Source organism: Anolis carolinensis, unplaced genomic scaffold (assembly GCF_035594765.1).
Source record: "Anolis carolinensis isolate JA03-04 unplaced genomic scaffold, rAnoCar3.1.pri scaffold_9, whole genome shotgun sequence".
Classification (NCBI taxonomy): Eukaryota; Metazoa; Chordata; class Lepidosauria; order Squamata; family Dactyloidae; genus Anolis; species Anolis carolinensis.
Genome location: NW_026943820.1, coordinates 21,732,581 through 21,752,418, shown reverse-complemented (window position 1 = coordinate 21,752,418; position 19,838 = coordinate 21,732,581). Strand labels below are relative to the sequence as shown.

Below are 19,838 nucleotides of genomic sequence, written 5' to 3'. Positions count from 1 at the left end.
TAGTTTATATATATATAGATTACTAGAAGTAGCTGTATAACAATGTTAATGAGCACATTTCCCAAGCTGCTGCCATATGCTGAATGGTTTAGCCTGCTTTTATTAAGCTGTTTGTAAGATGTCTTAGTCCTAGTTCCACAAAAGCAACTGACGGTGCTTTTATAATTTCTCATTGAGAACCCAACGGCAGCACTTGGAGTGGGTCTAGTTCTCTGGCACTTCAGCCTCTATCAGTAGCATATAATAGAACAGCTCATCTCATTTTGCACTGTGATTACAAAACCCATCACAGTGAATTATGCAGCAAACTAAATTGGTTTCCACCTTCCACAAAGCTGGAATATTATCATGCACAAATAGTGTACAAATGCAGGAATAATGCACACCCAGTTTATCTGAACCTCGCATGAAGGAAAAACTCCCCCTTTTCATACCATCAGTCCTGGGCCTGCTGCTAATGACATCTGCTACATTATGAAAGCAGCCTCTAAGCATGGAGAATATTATTTATTTTCTCCTACAAAGCTTCAATTTTCCAGGGCATTTTGCCCATTACCGAAAGCTTTCTACAATGGGAAATTAATTTTATTTTATTTTTTTGGTGGGGAAGGGGGAGACGGCTCTGCTCTTTTTCAAGCATGGCATGACACCTGCAAATGTTTGTCAGTCTGCTGCCTGAAGAGAGAATAAACCCTATAATTTTCTGGTTTTCGTTTTACAGACAAGCTCTGGCCACATTCCAGTCCAAGTTGGCATGCTTAATCCCATGGGATTCAATGGATTTAAACGAACCTAGCCAGATGATTTATTATGGCCACTAGATTTAATTGTGAATGGTTGCTCACTGCAACCTTCCTAATATTGTTCCTATTAGTGCTGGACGAAAGGATGAGTCTTGATTCATTTAGAGGCTGAGGCAGAAATGACTTGTGAATGTTGGAAATATTGAAAATATTCATTTTCCGCTTAAAAGTTACACCCATCATTTGCAGCCATTAATATTGTTTTGTTCTATTGCTTTTGCATTTTCTTTGTTGGACTTCTTCAATTCCAAATATTTGGTATTTCCTAATAAACAGTATGGTGTCATCTGTGAACCTTAAATTGTTGGTGTTCTTTCCTCCAATTTTCACAACCCCTTTTTCTGAATCATGCTTTATTTATGATATGTTCTGCATACAACCTTTTTGTCAATGTGAGATTTGTGTAATGAGAGTGTTTAAATGTAATTTGTGCCATGCTTGTATTGCAGTCAGATTGCATCATCCAGAATGTGCAATGGTGTGTAAAGAGTTAATCACTAATGAGCTATGATGACCTTGGTGTGTGGCTGGAACTAGGGAGTATCCAGACACAAGAGTATGTGCATATCTATTGCATCAGTTCAGTCTGTCTAGAGTTCGAGTCGAGTTTGAGATCTGTTGGAGAACAGATCAGTCCTGTGTTTGTTTGTCGTCTGCAAGAGTCTGTTTGTGCTGTTTACTGCTCCATTCAGTAAAGCTTTGTATATTGCTTTTACTGACGTCTTGAAGTGTCGCTTCATTCTGTGCTCCATTGTTTTTCATACTACTACTGCTTGCGTAATAATAATAATTTATTTGTTTGACCAGTCATTATGGGAAAAGTTGGCTGCCACAAACATTGATAGAAGACTACTTACTTTAATCATTACGTTGTACTCTGACACAGTACTGAAAGTCAGACTTGGACCCAGTGGAGCCCTGAGCAATGAAATCAAAACATCAACTGGTGTGAGACAAGGGTGCATATTAGCCCCCTTTCTCTTTAATTTCTATATGAAAGACATCGTGAAAACACTATCCTCTGACAATCTACATGGCCCTAAAGTTCTGACCAGAACTATCAACATCTTACTTTATGCTGATGATATGGTGATCATGACAATGTCTCCAGTGGGACTGAGAAGATCTCTGGCAAAATTCAACTTATTGTGAGCTGAATTCCCTCATTATGAACAAGGATAAATCCAAAATTATGGTATTTGGAAAAAACAGGAAGTGGTACACTTGGACCCTAAAAGGTGTACACTTGGAACAAACTAATAGCTACAAAAATCTAGGCATTACATTTTCATCATCTGGTGCTTGGTCTAATCATATTACTCATAGTATACTACTGCTTGCGCTGCAATAGTCTGGCACTTTTTGTGTCAGGAGCAGCTTGAGAAACTACAAGCCACTTCTGGTGTGAGAGAATTGGTCATCTGCAAGGATGTTCCCTGGAGACGCCCAGATGTGGGGGGCTCCTCTTATGTTTCCACATGGGAAGCTGGAGCTGACAGCTCATCCCACTCCCCGGATTCAAACAGCCAATGTTTTGGTCAGCAATCCTGCCGGCACAAGGGTTTAACCCATAGTGCCTCCGGAGGTTCCTGCATAGAACTTAAACTGACGGAAGTGAAAAAAAATGCAGTCTTGCCTCCCCCCCCCTTTCCAATAGAAAGCTATCTGAAAAGAGTGGAAAGTGAATGTTCCCATGGGAATGATGTGGTGGCCTGTCCCAGGAGGAGTAATGGTTTACCTTCTGGCCAGCTGTATTTCGGCATTTTTCTTCAGCATTAACCATATCCGGTTAAGCACTCCACATTTTCTGGTCCCATTTTTTGAGCCCTGCATGGGATATATCATGAGCTGCTGCAATGCATTATCAGGATCATTTCAGAGTATCAGGTGAGTTTTTTAACAAATTGGGTTTTTTTGGTTTTGGGTTGTTGTTTTTTGTTTGTTGTGCCCCACAGCTAGCATTATGTAATTTTTGTGGACAATCCACTATGAAGTCAGATTTGAACTTCATTATACTGTTTAGAACTGCCCACAGCCTTTGGCCCCATGTATACTGACTATTTAACAAAGTTCAAAGGTAGCTTTAAACTGTAGTGGCCAGGTGATAAAGTCTCATAAAATCACCCAAAAGAAGGCCCTTCATTTGCATCACCATCCAAGCCTCAAATTGGACCCAAGAATTCTTATGTAATCATCTACAAAACAAAAGAATTGTATTCATTACTGGTTTGCATTAAATGTTCAGTGTAGTGGGGTCTCTGTACTCTATATGTAAAATAAAACTAGAAAAACCCATGAAATAAATGGGAACCTGGTAAATCAACATACAGTAGAGTCTCACTTATCCAACACTCGCTTATCCAACGTTCCGGATTATCCAGTGCATTTTTGTAGTCAATGTTTCCAATACATCGTAATATTTTGGTGCTAAATTCGTAAATACAGTAATTACTACATAGCATTACTGCATATTGAACTACTTTTTCTATCAAATTTGTTGTATAGCATGATGTTTTGGTGCTTAATTTGTAAAATTATAACTTAATTTGATGTTTAATAGGCTTTTCCTTAATGCCTCCTTATTATCCAACATATTCGCTTATCCAACATTCTGCCAGCCCGTTTATGTTGGATAAGTGAGACTCTATTGATAAATTCCACTACTCTAATTCATTAATGGGCATGATCCAAGCATCAGAAATCACAAACGTCTCTGTAGGCACAAAATGATTAGAATATTTCGTTTTCCTTTGATTTAAATAAATGTATATAAAACCAAGGACCAATTTTTAGTATTTCAAAAGACATAAATAGCAGCTCTCATTCAATTTCCTTATTCACAGTTTGAGAAAGTGTACCATTAAGATGCAGGTAAAATGGAAAGAAATGGTGATCACAAACAAGGTATTTATAAAAATATATTTCCACAAAGTAGGAAACAATACAGTAGTTCTTGTTTTTGTTTTGTAATACATGGCGTAAATAAACAAAACAATAGCATCAAACCAAAACATAAAATAGAAAAAAGTAAAAATGATTTTCATGTAATATTTAATTTTATTATACAGCTGCTACTTCTAAACGGTAAGTTTGCGTTACAAACGGAAGATGCCAACAGCTTCTAAAGTGCTGTTCTCTTTGTGAGAGAGATCCCTGTGCATGATGATTCTTCTTTTTTATTATTATTATTATTTTAAGAAAAAGAAGGTTAAAACATAAGCAGAACATTTACACGCTGGATCCTCTTCTATTCATTTAAGTATTTAAAGTATTTCTGTATCTAATATGGTGGAGAACTACAAGTAGGCGTGATGCCATGGTGTAATACATGGACTTTCAAAAGTCAAGGTATGTGGGTTTCTTTGTTTTAAATATTCACATGATCCAGTTTATTTCCAGCTGCTTGTGCTTACGTTAAAACACTAATTATTTATTTTATGAAAGAACATATAAATTTACCCAAAGTTCATTTTCCTCACTTTTCACTCCACTAGCTTTCGCTTCATCTGCAAGTACAACTGCTCTTTGTTTCTGATTATTTTTTAAAAGAAAATTCATTTAACATTCCTTATACATAGAACAAATAATTATATCATTTTATTAATGGATATAACTTAGATGGTTTCCTTTTCTTAAACTCTCGACCAACCAATCTTAATAAATAAAAGCAGTAATGGACATCAATAAAATATTTATTTCAAGGATTAAACAAATAAATTTGTTCTTTAGCAATAAAATCAGCTTATGTTTCTTATATGTGAATCCAGCCTATATCACATATATCTCCCACATTTTTTCCCTATAGAAGACAAAGTAGACGATAGGAGTGATCATTCTAGAAAACAATCCATTTTGTTTTAAAAGTAGAGAATGTCCTCTTATCTCTTGGACTTTTGCACAACTGTGGAGCTTGAATCCAGTCACTGGAATGGATTAACAACATGTGAATATTTTAAGGCTTGACACAATACTTAAAGATGATAACCAGTCTGCAGTTTTTTTTTGGCCAACCTTATGTACAACTTGTGATTACTACACAGTTGAGGCCAGGAGGAACATTACCAATGCTTTAAAAAAATTATTATTTCTGCATTGCAAAGAAGACCAAATATTGCTTTGTTGACATTCCTTTTTGTAGTAGGAGTAGTGGATTCTTGGTTGGCAATGTAGAAAGAAGCAATTCACTCTCTACTGACTGTCAGAAGATATTCTTCCTCAGCAAAAATCCAGAGAGGTCCATTATGCAAGGAAGCATCTTTTCCTTTTCTGATCCATTCACGCCACCAGAGTTAATCAATAAACCAAAACCCCATCTTCAGAGTGGTCATGTGAATATAGAATATCCAAAGACTTCTAGACACTCTACGTACTTAACTTCACGCTCCACAAGACTCAGACCTCCTAACATATACTTTTGATTTATGTATTTTTTTGGTTCGATATTACAATGTAGTTGATTTGTTTTTTGATGACTGGCACTAAAGTTGCCCCTAAACAAAAAGCCACATTAGTCATAACTAACAGCCGTGGCCCTAGAATATTACACGAGCCTTTAAGTCAAGGGTGAAAAAAAGAAATTTGTAATCCACTGTCAAGTTTCTTTGTCACTTTCGCCAACTGAGTAAAGTTCTCCAAGTCTTTTAAAACGGGGTCCCCATTCACTGAGGTAGTCAAAATTCTGGTCTAAGTCTGATGTCGAAGACTCTAAGGAACTGAGAGAACCAGCTACTGAGCCTCGCCCCTCATACCCATAAATCTGAATGGAGTCATAAGGAGGGGCTGTAGGGTCATTGTCAGCTTCATGAAGCCTTACGTTGATGAATTCATCGACATCAACGCCATTTGGAACAGGTGCCAGTCCCTGTCTAGGCATGAACTGAAGATCTGGTTTGATATCCTTGCGGGGCAAAAATCCATTAATTCCATCTGGGTTTTGCAAAGTTGCAATGTCAAATGCTTCTGTATCTTCTTCACCACCACCTTCATCATCATAACGGATGATGTTCTCCCTCACATCTTCATCATCTTTGATGATGAGAGGTTCGTTTTTGTGTCTTCTCAGAGTTACAAAGAGCACCACAATGACTGAAAAAGAAACATCACAAGGTAATCAGCTTTTGAAAGACATTTTATGCACAATATCTATCCTCTAGACCAGGGGTCCCCAAACTTTTTAAACACGGGGCCAGTTCACGATCCTTTGGACTGTTGGAGGGCCAGACTATAGTTGGCCACTGAGCAATAATAATAATAATAATAATTATTATTATTATTATTATTATTAACAATAATAATAAAAAGAGTGTTGGAAGAGACCCCTTGGGCCATTGAGTCCAACTCCCTTCTGCCTTTGTGCACCAAAAGCACAAGCAAAGCATCCGTGACAGATGGCCACCCAGCCTCAATGTTAATAATAATAATAATAATAATAATAATAATAATAATAATAATAATAAAGAGGATTACAAGAGACCCCTTGGGCCATGTAGTCCAATCCCCTTCTGCGTTTGTGCACCGAAAGCACAAGCAAAGCATCCCTGACAGATGGCCACCCAGCCTCAATGTTTATTATTATTATTATTATTATTATTATTATTATTATTATTATTAATAATAATAATAATAATAATAATAATAATAATAAAGAGGGTTGGAAGAGACCCCTTGGGCCATTTAGTTCAACCCCCTTCTGCCTTTGTGCACCAAAAGCACAAGCAAAGCACCCCTGACGGATGGCCACCCAGCCTCAATGTTAATAATAATAATAATGTGATTTTGTGATACGAAATCCAGCATATCTATCTTATTTGCTGTATCATACAATGTAATAATAATAATAATAATAATAATAATAATAATAATAATAATAATAATAATAATAATAAGGGTTGAAAGAGAAGAAGAGACCCCTTGGGTGATTTAGCCCAACCCCCGTCTGCCCTTGTGCCATGGGGGCCGGATAAATGGCTTCGATGGGCCGCATCCGGCCCCCGGGCCTTAGTTTGGGGACCCCTGCTCTAGACTGTACCATTATCTTATGACCCTGTTCTTTATGGTTTTTATTCTTATTCCTTTCTCACCCCGAGTTTTAACTTAGTGTTCATGTGGCCCGCCCTTGTTTTTATGCTCACCTGATTTTGCGTTGTAATGTATATTACTAGCTGTGCCCGGCCACGCGTTGCTGTGGCGTTGTCTGGTGGTGTTGGTGAGAAATTGTTGAGGTAGTGGTGGTATTGAATGTCTGTTGTATGGTTGTCTTTATGTGTAGTATGCACACTGAAGTGGATTATATGGCAGTGTGGACTCAAGATAATCCAGTTAAAAGCAGATAATATAAGATTCTAAATGGGTTATATAGCTGTATGGAAGGGCCTTGAGTCTACACTGCCATATAATCCAGTTAAAATCTGATAATCTGTGGAAGAGGCCTAAGTGAGGCCTAACTGTGCCTGTCCCCTGGGCTGAGTAGGTTGCTAGGAGACCAAGTCAGCGGAGCTTAGTCTTCAAACTGGCAGCAATTGGATAAAAACTATTATTCCTCTCCCTGTAATTAGGACTTTATTTTTCTTTTCTTTTTGTTGTATCAACCTAGAGCCATGAATGATGGGTTGTGTTGTCAAATTTCGAGGTTTGGGGGCCTGTAGTTTTGTTGTTTTGTCCGCTGCCCTGATGCCATCACTCTTTTATATATATAGATTATCTATTGTATTGTTTAATGTGTTATGATGTGTTGTTCTTTTATTTTTTGTTATATTGTATTGTTCTGGGCATGGCCCCATGTAAGCCGCCCCGAGTCCCCATTGGGGAGATGGTGGAGGGGTATAAATAAAGTATTATTATTATTATTATTATTATTATTATTATTATTATTATTATTATTATTATTACAAGAACACAGTTTTATCAGTGGCAGGGCTGGGTTCATTTCAGTCCTGATTTCTAGAAAGAAGTGGAATAACACTGACTTATATGTGTAGTTGTATTCAAGGGCTTGCTTTATTTGGATGGTTCAACCTCCATCCTGTCCACCATTCTGTTTTTAAGTGGTGCCAAATAGATGGCTCTATAATGTCACAAGTGAAGCATGGGAGTTGTAGTTCTTTCAATTTTTTGCTGTAGTATCTCATATTTAATAATAATAATAATAATAATAATAATAATAATAATAAGAAGAAGAAGAAGAAGTTTATTTATATCCCGCTTCCATCTCCCCCGAAGGGGACTCGGGGCGGCTTACAGCAAAGTCAGATACAAAACAATAATAAAATAAAATATGAAACAATAATAAAAACCAATAATAATATATACACAGCAGCCGAAAAAACACAACGCGGTATTAAAACATCGAATTAAAAACAATGAGGTTGCAATATAGTTCCTCTCCACATGGTGATTCAATTCACTTTAGCTTCTTCTTTACCACTATCAAAAGTAATGTCCAGTCCCACTTTGCATAGCAGTAAATGGTATAATAATAATAATAATAATAATAATAATAATAATAATAATAATAATAATTTTATTCTTATATCCCGCCTCCATCTCCCTGTGGGGACTCGGGGTGGCTTACAAATGTAGAACAAAAGTGCAATAACGTCAGGAACCAAACAACAATGCAAATGAAAATTTAAAAAGACATAAATAAAATGACAACCATTAATAAAACGCAGGTTAAAATACAGCAATAGAATCATAAAAATGGACTGGGCAAAAAGTGCACTAAGTAAGACTTGTAAACATGGTGGGAGTTAAAGTGCTATGAGATCATGGGGGAGAAACCTTAAAAAGGGGGGTGAACCCTAAGACTAGTACGGGAAGTTTATCATTGAAAATAGGCGGTACTTATTCAAAAACCTGAGTGAAGAGCCATGTTTTCAGGTGCAAGCATATACAAAAATGTTTTTCAAAAGGAAAAAAAACCCAACTGTTGATAACAATCCCAATCTACAATGCATATTTATGTGAAAGCACTAAGCAACACATAAAATCAGTTAACTCATTTGCTGAGCAATAACTCATTGCATGTCAGTATAGCTCTTACTGACAGATACTTGCATAGTTTGTTTTTCTCTTAAATCTCTTAAATCTAAGTAACTTTGGCACATGAAACAGTAAAGTGGCTCTTATAGCCCTGGCAGTAACATAACAAATTCACAACACAATAATAATGAATTTGCTGTCTTTTCTTGATACCTGAGGCTGCCATTACAATCTTCTTAATGGTAGAATTGTCCTAAGGGAATGCATAATTTTGTCTTTCATAAGTTAGACCATCAGCCCTTTATATATCTATATATATAAAAGGGTAATGAAATTTCAGCCTAGGACAAAACAACAAAACTACACATCCCAGAAACACTAAACTTGGCAGCACAACCCCTCATCCATGCCTCTACTTTCATACAACAATAAGAAAAGAAAAATAAAGTCCTAATTAGAGGGAGAGGAATAATTGTTTTTATCCAATTGCTGCCAGTTAGAAGGCTAAGCTCCGCCCACTTGGTCTCCTAGCAACCCACTCAGCCTGAGGACAGGCAGAGTTAGGCCTCGCTTAGGCCTCTTCCACACTGCCTATAAAATACAGATTATAAGATTTTAACTGGATTATATGGCAGTGTAGACTCAAGGCCCTTCCACACAGCTATATAACCCATTTATAATGGACTTAATGTCAGGGGAAAAGCTTTACCCTTTACCTTAACTACCACCAATTCCTCAATACTTTATTTCCCATACCACCATACTTCGCCACAGCAACACGTGGCCGGGCACAGCTAGTGTATATATAAAATTTTAGTTGTCAATGTCTTGGGAAAGGAATTCTGCATGTGAACCATAAACTTGACATTACCATGTTTCCTTCACCACTAACCAACCAGCCAAACAGAAAATGAATACATACCTAGCAGTAAAATGATGCAGGCTAGTATAGCAATTAATGCGCCCATGCTGAGACCAATGGGAAGGACATAAGCTTCAGCGTTGCAGGACTGGGCAAGACCATCACTGCTGCAACCACAGACCTTAATGGTGAGAGTGCTGGTGCTGCTCATTGGAGGATTTCCACTATCACTGATTATGATTGGTAGAAAATAGACTTCTTGCTTCTGCCGGCTGAATCCGTTATGTTTTGTCAAAATGTTGAGAGTATTATCTGGAAGAGATGTAGAAAGAAATATATTTCAGATATAGGCCATGGAAATGAAGGTCAGTTTTTACCAAGATTGAGCCACAGCTACTGTATATCTTCTCTATATATAAAAGGCTTTTGGCATCACGGCGACTCACAAAACAACAAAACCCCAAACCCCCCAAACTCAAAAATTGCCAACACAATCAATCATCCCCGCCTCAAGTAAGATACAACACAATTGCACTAAAAACACAATCACAACAGCAACAACCACAACAGGCGACCAGGTACTTTTCACCCACCCTTGAGCCTTCCCTCCAGCTGTTTTCGACTTCAACTCTCAACATTCCTAACACCTTAAGCTTCTGAGAGAAAAAACAAAAGGGACTCAGGCTGTTACGAATGCTGGGAGTTGAAGTCCAAACCACCTGCAGCAAAGGCCCAGGTTGGCCCACGCTTGTATCCCAGGGCACAGACAGACTGCATTTAGACCTCATCCATACTACTGTCCCTAGAAAATACAGATTATCTGATTTCAACTCCATTATGTGGCAGTCTACACTCAAACCCCTGCCACACAACAATATTACCCAGAATACCAAGGCACATCTGCCAATATCTCCTTTAAACTGGATTATCTACCTTGGCATTCTAAATAATATTCCTCTATGACATCGCCTTCACTCTACACTGCCATCTAATCCAGTTCAGTCTACATTTTATACAACTATGTACAACTGACCTCATATAATCCAATTCTAACCACCTAATATAACATTATAAATATAATATGTAAGACTTACTATGGTATAATAATAGAAAACAATATGATCTCTAAAACCAGGAGACAAAATAAAGACCAACACTCAGAAAGCAGGGAAATTGGGAACTCTACAAACGAAACAATCAGGGCCAGCTAACACTTCCCAACAAAACATTCCTCCAGACAGTAAACAAACACCCTTTCAACCTGCAAGACCATTAAAAACTAATCAAGGTGGCTAATTCCACCATTCAAACCTCCCACACCGACACTATTAATTCCTATTCAAACTGACCAACCAAGGATTTCGCAAGGTAAAAACCGACCAGGCTTACAACCATCAAGGCTATTCAATACTTTTCAACCAGGCCAACCAACATTTCCCCTAGATACAAAACCCCTAAACTTTGAAACCACAACACTACTCTGTCCCATTCAACCTCGCCTAGCAACAATACCCTATGTACAAACCGACCAGGCTTTTAACCTACAAACCTATTCAATACCATTCAATCTGGCCAAACAAGAATTCCCCTACAAAGGAAGTACCCATACTTCAAAGCGCCTCTTTGATTAATGCTACGACTCCAACCATTCCACAAAATGGCCAGACTTTCACACTGCAAGGCTATTCACTCCTATTCCACCTGGCCAACAAATAATTCCCATAAGCCACAGCAATACGTGGCCGGGCAAAGCTAGTACTTATATAAAAGTCTAAAGATTTTACCCCCAAACACTCGGTCAACTTATTCATGGGTCAATGACTGTACCATAACTCTTATTTTATCCATCCTCTTCAACTTATCAATGGATCATATCAAAATGTAAAATGTTGTCCCCCAAACCAGACATGAGGTCTACATATACACAAGTACGTATATACAATACCTGTCTTATCACACCTGTCATGGTTTTATAAAAAGGTTTTCAATGATTTCTAAGTTACAACAAAGGTTTGAATTAAATTTATTTGGACTATGTCTCTTTTCATTCTGTTCTTCCTCATTATTTTACCATTTGCAATATTGAAAGGTCCACTTCTTGCCACGTGCAAAGCTATCTTGTAGCACCTTTGAGACCAGAGCTTCCAGCTGTGTAAACCTGGCCACTCCGTAGTATTAAATCGTCTTCCATGTTCCACTGCTTCAGTGGATACATGCTGCTGAACAGGACAACCTTTTTTTTCCTAGTTTGAAACTTGGTTTATGGAAATCACTCCCTTGGGAGGTCCAGCTCATTCTAGTCTTTTACAGTTTTCAGGCAAGCTGTAAAACAATTTCTATTCTGCCAGACTTTAAATAAAATTCTCTTTGCCATTTGATTATGTTTTATCGGTTCTTTTTTAACGCTCTTAGATTTTATGCTTGCCATTAATATCTTGTTTGATGATCATAACTTCTATAGGGAATCCTTTCAAAATAGAGTATACATTATTTTAAATATAAATACTGTATATACTCGAGTATAAGCCTAGTTTTTCGGCCCTCTTTTTAAGGCTGAAAAAGCCCCCCTCGGCTTATACTCGGGTGAGGGTCCTGATTGGCTTATATTTGGGTCAGCTTATACTCGAGAATATATGGTCCATTTATTATTTTTCTCTATTATTATTGGTATTATTACATTTATTATTTTTCTCTATTATTGTTGCTACTATTACATTTATTTTACTCTATTTTTATTATTATTAATACATTTATTATTTCACTCTCATCTTATTATTATTATTATTGCATTTACTATTTTACTCTATTTATTATTACATGTATTATTTTCCTGTATTTATTATTATTATTACATGTATTATTTTACTCTATTATTATTAAAAGGATACATAAGCACATTTACATTGAAGAAGATGAGAATAATGATTTAATCAGAGTTGGACAGTCTTATCTTAAATTAGAGCCTGATGTAAATATTCAAAAACATTTAACATACTGATGCCTCAAGTAATGTAACTTTGTTGGTACCTATTTTTATTTCTGAAATTTACCACCCTCGGCTTATACTGGAGTCAATGTTTTCCCAGTTTTTTTGTGGTAAAATTAGGTGCCTCGGCTTATATTCGGGTCAGCTTATACTCGAGTATATACGGTATTAAACATATACACACACATACATATACACAATATATAAAAGAACCATTAATACATTAATATTTCAGAATTATCTGGAGTTCTGAAATATTCTGAAATCCTGCACTTGTCAAGAGAGGGTGAAGTACCTTTCCTTACAGTAGCGCTAAAAATACTAGGCACCAATATGCATTTTGCACAAATTATTAAATATTCTGCAAATTCTTATTCTTTATTTTTTTTATTTTAAAAAAGGTTTGCAAAGAAAATCCTGAAAACCACCACATAACAGTGCAAGAGCCTTGTTAGTTTGCTAAGTAAGGAAAACACAGTATTGTATTTTTCCATTCTCACATTTGAGAATTAAATAAGCAAATGTTTCCATCCCTAGAATGGAGAAAATTTTCCTCTTTGGACATTCAAATCTTCTTCAGACCCTCTCTTTCCCTATATGTACTGTATATACTCAAGTATAAGCCTAGTTTTTCAGCCCTTTTTAAGGACTGAAAAAAACCTCCTCGGCTTATACTCGGGTGAGGGTCCTGGTAGGCTTATATTCAGGTCGGTTTATACTCAAATACTGTAGAGTCTCACTTATCCAAGCCTCGCTTATCCAAGCCTCTGGATAATCCAAGCCATTTTTGTAGTCAATGTTTTCAATATATCGTGATATTTTGGTGCTAAATTCGTAAATACAGTAATTACAACATAACATTACTGCGTATTGAACTACTTTTTCTGTCAAATTTGTAGTATAACATGAAGTTTTGGTGCTTAATTTGTAAAATCATAACCTAATTGGATGTTTAATGGGCTTTTCCTTAATCTCTCCTTATTATCCAAGATATTCGCTTATCCAAGCTTCTGCTGGCCCGTTTAGCTTGGATAAGTGAGACTCTACTGTATATATGATATATTTATTATTTTTCTCTATTATTATTGGTATTTTTACACATTATTTAATGGTATTGTAATATTATTATTACATTTATTATTTTACTCTATTATTGTTGTTACTTTTACATTTATTTTACTCTATTTATTATTGCATTTATTATTTTACTGCATTTATTATTATTATTATTACATTTATTATTTCACTCTATTATTATTAAAAGGATACATAAGCACATTTACATTGAAGAAGATGAGAATAATTATTTAATCAGAGTTGGACAGTCTTATCTTAAATTTGTAAATATTCAAAAACATTTAACCTACTGATGCCTCAATTAATGTAATTTTATTGGTATCTATTTTTATTTCTGAAATTTACCACCCTCGGCTTATACATGAGTCAATGTTTTCCCAGATTTTTTTTTTTTGTGGTAAAATTAGGTGCCTCGGCTAATATTCGGGTCGGCTTATACTCGAGTATATACGGTACTTTTTATGTTCATAAGCATCTACCAGATGCATTCAGATTGACATCCTAAGTGAATTTTACTGAGAAGGAAACCTTGCTGTCTTCAGTTGGCCCTATTCCTTAGCATGTGTGTCTGGGACTGCTGATGTAATGAGCTAGACAAATCACTGGAATAATAATAATAATAATAATAATAATAATAATAATAATAATAATAATAATAATAATTTTATTCTTATACCCTGCCCCATCTCCCCGAAGGGACTCGGGGCGGCTTACATGGGGCCAAGCCCGAATAGAACAATATAAAAACAAAACAGTAAAACAAATCAATCAGACAATAAAAGCAAGTCATAAAAAACCACATACAAGATAAAGTGTTAAAATCATGGATTGGGTTCAAAGGATCTAGGCCAAAGTGCTAAAAGTGCAAATATATCATGTCATCAGGGAAGGGTGAAGAAGAAGACAGAAACACACCGTTTCAAAAATAAATAAATAACCAAAAATCACATTTCCTTTGTAAATCATTTTAGTAGATTCAAACAAATAAAATATTCAGTCTCTGACATAAACTACACACCGTTACATCTGTTTAAAAATTAAAATATTGATATTCAGTTTGGGAAATTATGAAATGATTTTCTTCTGTCCAGAAGACTAGAAGCCCATTTAGTATTGCATTTTGCATCCAACAGTGACATCATAGATGCTTCTGGGAATCTCAGAAGCAGGTCATGACAGTAATAACTATCATTTGTTGCCTCCCTCTAGGACATGTTGATCAGGTTATGCCTAAGGATCTGAAAAAAAGGTCATACTCTTTAGAAAAGAGGCCAGCCTCCACAAGACACATCTCATTTCAGGTGTGAGAACAAGACAATGAGCATTCTCCTTTTGATAGGGGTTACTGTAAATTGAAAAATATTTTCTTCTTCCAGATTGGCCAGGGTGGAAGAGAGTTTTTTCAAGCAGATTGGAAGGAGGGAAACACCTTCCAGTGCCAGTATATTCATGCTCCCTCCACCTAAGGTTTTTTGTCCTGACTTGCAAGGGCTTAGCCAGTCATCTACTAAGCGACCCTGTAGGAATTCCCCAGCACCACCAACATGATTGCTATGTTATTTTATGTTTAGTTATTTTAGCCTACTCTACACCATATAAATAGATTGGTTCAACCAGGTGGGTTTGCGCAGGGAGTATGGTAGACTCACAGAGACATATTTTTGGTGATATCCTTAGGCAAGAGCCACGTTTCACCCCATAGACTCTTCGAATAAGTTTGTTTAGGTTTAATTATTTATCTATCTATATATCTATCATGTCAGAAGTGAATTGAGGGTACAGTTATCATTTTAACACAAAGTTATAAACTTGGCATTATACTAAATGTCCTTTGACCAGAAGCTGGCCACTTGGAGTGCCTCTGGTGTTGCTGTACGAAGGTCCTCCATTGTGCACGTGGCAAGGCTCAGGCTGCATTGTAGTAAGTGGTCTGTGGTTTGCTCTTTTCCACATTCGCATGTTGTGGAATCCACTTTGTAGACCCATTTCTGAAGATTGGCTTTGCATCTCGTGGTGCCAGAGCGCAGTCTGTTCAGTGCCTTCCAGGTCGCCCAGACTTCTGTGTGCCTGAGGGGGAGTCTCTCATCCGGTATCAGCCATTGACTGAGGTTCTGGGTTTTAGCCTGCCACTTTTGAACTCTCGTTTGCTGAGGTGTTCCTGTGAGTATCTCTGTAGATCTTAGGAACCTGTTTCTGGATTTAAGTTGTTTGCTTGATGGCTGATATAGAAACAGAGAATGGGCTGGAGATGTCAATGCCTTGGTTCTTTTCATGGCTGGCTGCTACTTCCTGGCGGATATCAGGTGGTGCAATACCGGCTAAATAGTATAATTTCTCAAGTGGTGTTGGGTGTAGACATCCTGTGATAATCCAAGAGTATTGAAGGAACTAGCGGAAGTTATTTCAGAACCACTGGCAATCATCTTCGAGAGTTCTTGGAGAACAGGAGAAGTCCCAGCAGATTGGAGGAGGGCGAATGTGGTCCCTATCTTCAAGAAGGGAAAAAAGAACGACCCAAACAATTACCGTCCGGTCAGCCTCACATCAATACCAGGCAAGATTCTGGAAAAGATCATTAAGGAAGTGGTCTGCAAACACTTAGAAACAAATGCGGTCATTGCTAATAGTCAACACGGATTTACCAAAAACAAGTCATGCCAGACTAATCTGATCTCTTTTTTCGATAGAGTTACGAGTTGGGTCGATACAGGGAATGCTGTGGATGTAGCATATCTAGATTTCAGTAAGGCCTTCGACAAAGTCCCCCACGACCTTCTGGCAAACAAACTAGTAAAATGTGGGCTAGACAAAACTACGGTTAGGTGGATCTGTAATTGGCTAAGCGAACGAACCCAAAGGGTGCTCACCAATGCGTCGTCTTCATCATGGAAAGAAGTGACAAGTGGAGTGCCGCAGGGCTCCGTCCTGGGCCCGGTTCTGTTCAACATCTTTATTAACGACTTAGACGAAGGGTTAGAAGGCACGATCATCAAGTTTGCAGATGACACCAAACTCGGAGGGATAGCTAACACTCCAGAAGACAGGAGCAGAATTCAAAACGATCTTGACAGACTAGAGAGATGGGCCGAAACTAACAAAATGAAGTTCAACAGGGACAAATGCAAAATACTTCACTTCGGCAGAAAAAATGGAAATCAAAGATACAGAATGGGGGACGCCTGGCTTGACAGCAGTGTGTGCGAAAAAGACCTTGGAGTCCTCGTGGACAACAAGTTAAACATGAGCCTACAATGTGATGCGGCAGCTAAAAAAGCCAATGGGATTTTGGCCTGCATCAATAGGGGAATAACGTCTAGATCCAGGGAAGTTATGCTCCCCCTCTATTCTGCCTTGGTCAGACCACACCTGGAATACTGTGTCCAGTTTTGGGCACCGCAGATGAAGGGAGATGCTGACAAGCTGGAAAGCGTCCAGAGGAGGGCAACTAAAATGATTAAGGGTCTGGAGAACAAGCCCTATGAGGAGAGGCTTAAAGAGCTGGGCATGTTTAGCCTGCAGAAGAGAAGGCTGAGAGGAGACATGATAGCCATGTACAAATATGTGAGGGGAAGTCATAGGGAGGAGGGAGCAAGCTTATTTTCTGCTGCCCTGCAGACTAGGACACGGAACAATGGCTTCAAACTACAGGAAAGGAGATTCCACCTGAACATCAGGAAGAACTTCCTCACTGTGAGGGCTGTTCGGCAGTGGAACTCTCTCCCCCGGGCTGTGGTGGAGGCACCTTCTTTGGAAGCTTTTAAGCAGAGGCTGGATGGCCATCTGTCGGGGGTGCTTTGAATGCGATTTCCTGCTTCTTAGCGGGGGGTTGGACTAGATGGCCCTTGAGGTCTCTTCCAACTCTACTATTCTATGATTCTATGATTCTAATGCAACATGTCTCATTAAGAGCCATATCCACTGTTTTAACATGATGAAATGTATTCCACACTAGGCATGCATATTCAGCAGCAGAGTAGCAAAGCACAAGGACAGTTGTCTTCACTGTCTCTAGTTGTGATCCCCAAGTTGTGCCAGTCAGCTTTCATATGGTATTATTTCTAGCACTCACTTTTTGCTTGATATTCAAGTAGTGCTTCTTGTAAGTCAGAGCACAGTCCAGGATAACTCCCAGGTATTTTGGTGTGCTGGAATGCTCCAGTGGGATTCCTTCCCAGGTCATCCTCAGAGCTCGAGATGTTTGTCTGTTCTTAAGGTGAAAAGCACACATCTGCATTTTGGATGGATTAGGGATTGGCTGGTTTTCCCTGTAATAGGCAGTAAGAGCACCTAAAGCTTTGAAGAGCTTCTGTTCAACCACTTCAAAGCTCCCTGCATGAGCGGTGATGGCACAATCATCAGCATAGGTGAAACTCTCCATCCCTTCTGGCAGAGGCTGATCACTTATATAAATGTTAAACATTTATGGAGCAAGCACGCTCCCTTGAGGTAGGCTGTTTTTCTGTTTTTGCCATCTTCTTCTTGGTCCCTGAAATTCAACAAAAGCTCCTGTTTTGTAGCAGATTTCCTATGAAGCGGGTGAGGTGGTAGTCCTGGTAGTCTCAGGAGAAGACAATGATTTACAGTGTCATAGGCTGCTGACAGGTCTATGAAGACAGCTCCTGTATTCTGCCGCCTTTCAAAACCATCATCTATGTGCCGAGTCAGATTCAAAACTTAGTCTTTTTTTTAGGTAAGAAACACTGAATGCAGAAATGTTTTAGTTCTCTGCTAAAACCACTTGAGATAGCATCATTTTATATGGTCCTCTGCTATGGTGCTCCCTCTTCACGTTGCCCATCTTTGGCTCCATGGTATTTGACATGTTACTTATCAACAGCAACTTCTAGCTGTGCAAATATACAATTTATGGAGTTCATGCAAACTGAAACTTGCAGGCAACCTATCTTCCTGATTACTAATAAAACCACTTGATTTACTCCCAAGTAGATGCTTTGGAGAAAAAGAAAAGGGCACTTGGAAGCTGAGAAAACAGCAGGCATCTCCTACAAAACAGGTACCAAGGCTACTGAATAAATTAGCATGGAAGCAGGTGCTCAAGAGGGTGTTGGAAGTCTTGCTCTCAACTCATCTCCCCAATTAACTCTCTGATCTTCATTCTAATGTTTTTGATGTTGTTTATTTACTATGGCTTCATTAACAAAGTAAGGCACATAGCAGGAGGGAATATTCCTCTTATTAACATGAACTCCATTTAAAATGGAAGTCTTTTAAATGCTATGTTGTTCAAAAATAATACTGTAACGTGATACAACAGATCCATGGAAGAGATAACACCATATTAAAAGGATTTTAAGAATACAATTGTCTACAAAAAATTTTGTGGCCTCATTCTGTTATGCAGAAGAAGTGCATGACCATGTTCCATGTAAGCATATAGAGACTGAACATTTTATTCTACCTGCTAAAGTTGGCATCCAGCTGGTGTCATACCAACAGGTTTCTGTGTGTGCATATTTCCTTTTAAATGGTTCTTAATCCTTTCACCCTATCCAAAATCCTGACAAGCATCTATCCAGCCCAGGAAGAAGCTGTTTCTGGTGTTTACTAGTTAGGAGGAAATTTAGAAGGAGATGGTATAGAGGATTTTTTTTTCATGTCAGGAGCAACTTGAGTCGTTTCTGGAGTGAGAGAATTGGCCGTCTGCAAGGACGCTGCCCAGGGGACGCCCGGATGTTTTGATGTTTTACCATCCTTGTGGGAGGCTTCTCTCATGTCCCCACATGGAGCTGGAGCTGATAGAGGGAGCTCATCCGCACTCTCCCCGGCAGCTTTCAGGTCAGCAACCCAACCTTCAAGTCACTTAGTCCACTACACCATCTGGGGGCTACAGTATAGAGGATGAAGCAACTGGTCTCAATTCAGAAGGAGAAAGAATGTAGTGCATCTTCTAGATCAATGGTCCTCAACCTGTGGGTCCCCAGATGTTTTGGCCTTCAACTCCCAGAAATCCTAACAGCTGGTAAACTGGCTGGGATTTCTGGGAGTTGTAGGACAAAACAACTGGGGCCCACAGGTTGAGAACCACTGTTCTAGATGCAGTGCATTTTCCCCCTTCCCTTTCGAGCTGGGACCAATTGCATCTTGCTCCTCTAAATTGCCTTCTCCCTGC

General features: G+C 38.2%; 1 protein-coding gene across 4 annotated transcripts in view; it reads right to left on the bottom strand.

Annotated features, from left to right (window-relative positions):
* Positions 1 to 3,708: 3,708 nt before the first annotated feature.
* Positions 3,709 to 19,838, bottom strand: part of cdh8 (cadherin 8) — a 342,332-nt gene continuing 326,202 nt past the window's right edge. For 3 of the 4 annotated variants that reach the window (XM_062961879.1, XM_062961880.1, XM_062961881.1), the window contains 2 exons: positions 9,706 to 9,957; positions 3,709 to 5,888 (listed from right to left, as the gene is read on the bottom strand). In XM_062961879.1, the coding sequence (XP_062817949.1) occupies positions 5,395 to 5,888; positions 9,706 to 9,957 (746 nt within the window). In that variant the 3' untranslated portion in view covers positions 3,709 to 5,394. Of the gene's footprint in view, positions 5,889 to 9,705; positions 9,958 to 19,838 lie in introns of those variants that run through there. The other variant, XR_010000603.1, reaches the window with a different exon arrangement.